Raw genomic sequence first — 6,301 nt, forward strand, 5'->3', positions numbered from 1 at the left:
CAAGGCAGATGCTCAACTGCTGAGCCACCCAGGTGTCCCTATTTTTAATTTTTAAAATTAGGATGAAAGCTTATGAATCCATGCATATGAATGAAGCTCATGAAACAAGCCCCAATTTGCTAGCATTATTCAAATATGCAAAGAGAGATCCTGAGCTAGGGTTATTTTTCCATTTCTTGCACCCATTTTTGCTCTTGAAAACAAAATAGCAGTCATTGTTGTTGTTGTTGTTGTCATTTTTTATGTCATAGGTATTCCTTGCTGAGATCATCCAACATGTCTGTTTGACTTTTGCCTCAGTTGAATCACTGTTGAGCTCCAGATACATTTATTTGTCACCCACACTAGCATTCCTACTACACAGTTTCCTAATGGCATTTTTCATCTGGTCATTTCTCAAGGTATAGATTAAAGGATTTAACATGGGAGTTATTGTAGTATAGAACACTGCAACTGCTTTATCAATGGATAAAGTAGCTGCGGGTCTCATGTACACAAATATGCAGGGCACAAAGAATAGGACGACCACTGTGATGTGAGAGACACAGGTGGAGAGGGCTTTGCGCCTCGCCTCCAAGCTGTGGTTCTTTAGGGAGCGCAGAATGACCACATAGGAAACCATGAGGAGGAGGAAGTTTAAGACACAGATGAAACCACTGTTGGCAGCAACAAAGAACCCAAGAGTGTGGGTATCAGTGCAGGCAAGATTGAGCAAAGGATTCAGATCACATATAAAGTGATCTATGACGTTAGGGCCACAGAAGGGTAGTGGGATGATAAAGAGGATCTGTATGGCTGCATGAAGAAAGCCTCCCACCCACACCACTGCCATGAGCAGGCCACATAGCCGCCGATTCATGATGGTCATGTAGTGCAGTGGCTTGCAGATGGCCACATAGCGGTCATAGGCCATCACAGTAAGCAGGATGACATCAGCACCTCCAAAGAAATGTTCCCCAAAGATTTGGATTATGCATGCATTGAATGGGATGGTCTTCTTTTCACGGAGTGACTCTATGATGAGGGTGGGGGTATTGACAGAAGAATAGCAGGCATCAATGAGGGAGAGATAGGCCAGGAAAAAGTACATGGGGGACCCCGATAATGGGCTGGCAGTGATAGTGACCACGGTGAGCACATTTCCTACCACAGAGACGATGTAGATGACCAGAAACACAACAAATATGATTTTCTGCATCTTTGGATTCTCTGTGAGCCCCAGTAGCACAAATTCTGTCACGTTGTTCCTAATCTCCATTTTTTCGTATTATGCTTAACTACATGACCTGAAAAAGAAATCCCTTATGTTAATGTAACCTTGCATTTAGTAAGCTTCCACATCTAGTAAATGTAGCAGCCTGTATTCTAATGAGAAGTGGATTCTCATGAGGTTTTGTGAGATAGCAAGTAAGTTCTGAGTTCTTGAAGATCACCTAGGCATACTTCATCATCTGAGATGATAAAGAGCCTATCTTGAAGGAATCATACTGGCAGCTAAGTTTCAAAAGAGTGGTAAAGAATGGATGTTCAAGCTATGAATGGAAAGCTAGGAATTCTTTCTTTACCCTTAGGAAATGGGGAACCATGGAAGGTAACTGAATAGAAGTGGAAGAATGACCAGGGGTTGGAAGAATGGTGACTCTTGGATATAACTCTGTGAAAGTCCTTTGTGTGTCTTGGATGAAGTTGAATTAGCTTCAGTTAGGGGATGTCAGCCAGAGACAGAAAGCCCAGTCACAGAACATTTATAATAGTTAACAAAAATGTGGAACAGTGTGTTTCTTATGAGAATGTAATACAAGGCTCCAGGAGCTATTATAAAAGAGTAGATAATACAAGTTTTCAAAATCCCAAAATATTATAATAACTGATAAATATATTTTAAATGATTGATTACTATGTGCATGGCATGGTAGTAACCTGTGTGGTTAGCATTGTTTCATACTTTTTTGCAAGAGACGAAATGATTGCAGATGTTCAGAATAATAATAAAGATAATATCAACTAAAATGTAATTATATATATTTTATAATAATTATATCAACACAAATGTAGACACTTGCTGTGTTCGTTTTTTTCAGAAATGTGGTTGTTTAATCCTCACTACATTCCTGTGAAATAATTACCACTATCATACTTCCTTTACACAGCAGGAGATACAAACATAGAGAAGTTAAGAATCCTGCCCTAGATCAAGCAGATAAAAATGAGGAGAGCCAAGACTAAATCAAATTTTACTTGTGACCTTTTTCCTTCAAATTATTAATCCTTGCTCTACATTGTTCTGTGATAATAAACAGTGTAAACTAGTAATCTCTTTTGACATGACCATAATCAAAGGACTTTAATGGTACTTCAGAGGCAAATATATATGAAGTAATTTCATCAAGACACACACACACACACACACACACACACACACACACGTACCACACACTGCAGTCTCCAAATATTAATGAAAATGAGGTACTGCTTTCATTGAAGAGCACTTTTACCTTGGCCTCTCATGCAGCCCATTTCCTCCCTACCCAATCCTCTTAAAAACATGGGTCTCCAGAGTTTTCTGTACAATGTTGAAAATGACTACCATGGTCGTTAAGTGTACTGTATTGGTTTGAAATCAGAGAGACCCGATTGGAATCTTGCCTTTTCCACTTGCAACTTCTTTTATCCAGGGTACATTTCCTGGGACCTTATGTTCTTGTTTCCTCATCTCTAAAGTGAGAATGATCATATCCACATCCCAGGTGCTGTGAGAATTGATTGAGTAAATGTATATGAATATCCCCACCGCATTACTGTGAGCACACGAAGAGCTTTCACGTATTTTTGTGACTGTATTCACACAGAAGATAGGAAGAATTGGTAATTGACTGTAATCAGAAAACATTTAATCACGCAATAATCTCTGGAAGAATTATCTCTAATTTTACTTTTCAGCATACCACAGAGACTCACGTTATGCATAGTAATTAACCTTAGGAAGGACAGTCTCTGGTCATGCTTGGACTAAATGACTAATGATTTATGTCATCTATAAACATATTTATATATCACTGTGTGGGGGGCATACTTACATTTAATCTTCATGCTCATGATTAGTCTTGAATGTTAAAGGAGGCATCTTATGTCAAAATAGGTGTCTTGTGACCAAAAATTGGGTTCCAATTTTTATAAAATCTCATAAAATCTCTATAAGCCTCAACATTTTCATTTGTCTGTTTAAGTTAATGACATTTACTAACTATCTTCTGACTAATGGGAATATGGTTATAATATTACTGTTTGTAAGCTGTTGAAACATAATGATTACTCTTTATAGAAAATACCAATGTTTAAGATGCTTCAATGCTGCTGAAAACCTTACCTTATAGATGATCACAGTGATGTTTAGGATTTTTCAGAAATAATTCCATCTTCAAGCTGGCCTCTTCTTTAATAGTAAACTTTCAGTATGAAAGATAGAACACACCTCAGACACAGACTATTGAGGTAATTTGATAACAAATCAAAGGTCCTTGAAAAGGTGTTTCTCCTAGTCTCAATCTTTCCTTCTAGCCTAAAGCCTCAAAATTCCTTATTGAGAATCTGGGATTTGAATTTGGAATGAATTCTTTTGAAACACTATGGAGACATGATCTCCAGATGGCTCTGGTCCCATAGACAAGAGGCAAGAAATGTGGAGGAAACACTTTCAAATGGGTCATTCTTCTCATAATGAATCTTGCTCTAGGAACGTAAACCCCCCACAATATTTTCCTTTGGCACTGCATGGATATTTAAAGACGTTTCCAAAAAAGTTCAAGGACCTTGGCTTAGAACTGCTGTTTTCTCTCTCTGGAATTAATTATCTCCTTTGGTGGAAAGGCTTGGTCTTAGAAACAGGTATGCTGAAGAGACATGTTTGAAAATCACCCAATTTCGAATAGGGAATTGCATTCCCTCTGCTTGGAACCCAACCATGCAAGAATCCCCTTTCTCTTTGTGAACTTTAGTTTCCAAGAAAGCTAAATATCATGGGAGTAGGAAAATGGCATAATTTGAGTGTGGAGACCTGTAATGTTTTAACCTGTTGACTCGGGTCACAGAGAACCTGCCTCCCTAACAATATTAAAACATTTCTAGAAACCTGTTATTGATTGCATTAGAGCTAGTGCAGTGAGGGCTTAAAATCAGTGGAATGGCAGTTATTAAAGTCCTTGTCTCCAAACGTTGTTTTTCATTTTCATCAGAGGGCTATGAAATTAAACGGAAGCTCTAATAGGCTCCTAATTAGTAATCTCTGGGACTCATAGTAATCTCTATGAACTCATGGGTTCATAAGGAATACTAGGCAACATTAAAATTATGGTGAGATATCAAAATACAAGCAGAAAGTTCTCATTTTAATCACAAGAATTGTTCCATATTTTTTGTCACTTGGTATTGTTATTTTCCACGTCATCATTCAAGGAGGTATGTGCTGATATATTATTGTGGTTTTAATTTGCTTTCCCTGATGACTAATGATGTTGAGCATTTGTTTGTCATTTGTACATTTTTAAAAGTATATTTAGAGTCTAGTTACTTAACATACATTATAATAATAGTTTCATGTGTAGTATATAGTGATTCAAAACTTCCACAACACCTGGGTCTCATTACAGGTGTTCTTCTTAATTCCCATCATTTACTGTCACCCACTTCCCTTCTAGTAACCATCATTTTGTTCTCTACGATTAAAATTCCATTTTTTTTGCCTCCCTCTCCCCCTGCCCCCATACTGTATGTTTTATTTCTTATTGTACATATGATTGAAATCTTTTAGTATTTGTATTTCTCTGACTGACTCATTTTACTTAGCATAATTCTTTCTAGCTCCATTCATGTCATTGCAAAAGGCAAGATTTCATTCTTTTTACGGCTGAGTAATATTCTATCATATGTATATATCATATATATATTATATACATGTAAATATATACCAGGTTTTATATCTACCACATCTTTGTTATCCATTCATCAGTTGATGGATACTTGGGTTGTTTCCACAATCTGGCTATTGTAGATAAACATTGGGATGCACTATCCCTTTGAGTTAGTATTTTTGTATTCTTTGAGCAAATACCTACCAGTGCAATTTCTGGATAGTTGAGTACCATCCAAGTACCATCTATAAATAGAACTTATAAAACTCAATACCCCAAATACAATTAATTCAATTAACAAAGGGGCTGAAGACTTCAATAGGCATTTTTCCAAAGAAGACATTCATATTGCTAATAGACACATGAAAAGAACCTCAACATCACTTATTATCAGGGAAATACAAATCAAAGCTATAATGAGATCTCACCTCACACTTGCCAGAATGGCTAAAATTAACAATACGAGTGCCAAGAGATGGGGATGGGGATGAGGAGAAAGGGGAACCCTCTTGCACTGAGTGGGAATGCAAAGTAGTGCAGCCACTCAAGGAAATGGTATTAGGGTTCTCAAAAAGGTAAAAATAGAACTACGCTATGATCAAGCATTTGTAGATCTTTTTCTGGAAATTTCTTTTTTGCGTCCTTTGTACAATATAAAGATAGTCATTCTGGGTTTCTAATTACTAAAGTCTGAACGTTCTTTATATATTCTAGGTATAGGCCTTTTAATCATATATATATATATATATCTTATATATTAAAAATAAATATAAAGTATATGTTTATATAAAATTTATATATATAATATATATAAATTGTCTGTAAAATGTTTATATATTTATACTTTATAAAATTGTTTGCGTGTCTATATACATAGTTTTTTCCTAGTCCATGGATTGCTTTTTCATTTTTAGAAAGATGTCATTCAGGGAGTAAAAGAGTTAAAATATTAACAAGTTTCAATTTTCAGTTTTACTTATAGCTCATGCTTACTGGGAGATATTTATTTAAAGATTTTACTCATTTATTCATGAGAGACAGAAGGGAGTCAAAGGTATAGGCAGAGGGAAAATCGACTTCTTGCAGGGAGCCTGATGCAGGACTCCATCCCTGGATCCTAGGATCGTGCCCTGAGGCTAAGGCAGCCTCTCAACCATTGAGCCACCCAGGTATCCCATTGTGAGATATTTAATAAACATTGATCTACCCCAAAGTTTAAAATACTCTTTCTAGTATTTTTATAGGTTTGTTTTTAACATGTAGGTCTCTGACTCATTTTGAGTTAATTTTGGGGTATGATATGAAGTAGTAGTTGAGGTTCATTTTTTTTTTCCATATGGGTATGTAATTGACCCAGCATAATCAGTAGGGAAAAAAGTCTATTCTTTCCTTCA

General features: G+C 36.4%; 1 protein-coding gene across 1 annotated transcript; it reads right to left on the reverse strand.

The window, feature by feature from the left end:
• Window positions 1-328: 328 nt before the first annotated feature.
• LOC140613371 (olfactory receptor 4C46-like) lies at window positions 329-1,258 on the reverse strand. The gene has a single exon (XM_072791902.1). It carries the CDS (start codon window positions 1,256-1,258, stop codon window positions 329-331), a length of 930 nt encoding a protein of 309 aa, XP_072648003.1.
• Window positions 1,259-6,301: the final 5,043 nt, after the last annotated feature.

Source organism: Canis lupus, chromosome 21 (assembly GCF_048164855.1).
Source record: "Canis lupus baileyi chromosome 21, mCanLup2.hap1, whole genome shotgun sequence".
Lineage (NCBI taxonomy): Eukaryota > Metazoa > Chordata > Mammalia > Carnivora > Canidae > Canis > Canis lupus.

Coding starts and splice junctions, on each gene's coding strand:
- LOC140613371 (XM_072791902.1), bottom strand. CDS start 1,258: ATGGAGATTAGGAACAACGTGACAGAATTTGTGCTACTGGGGCTCACA.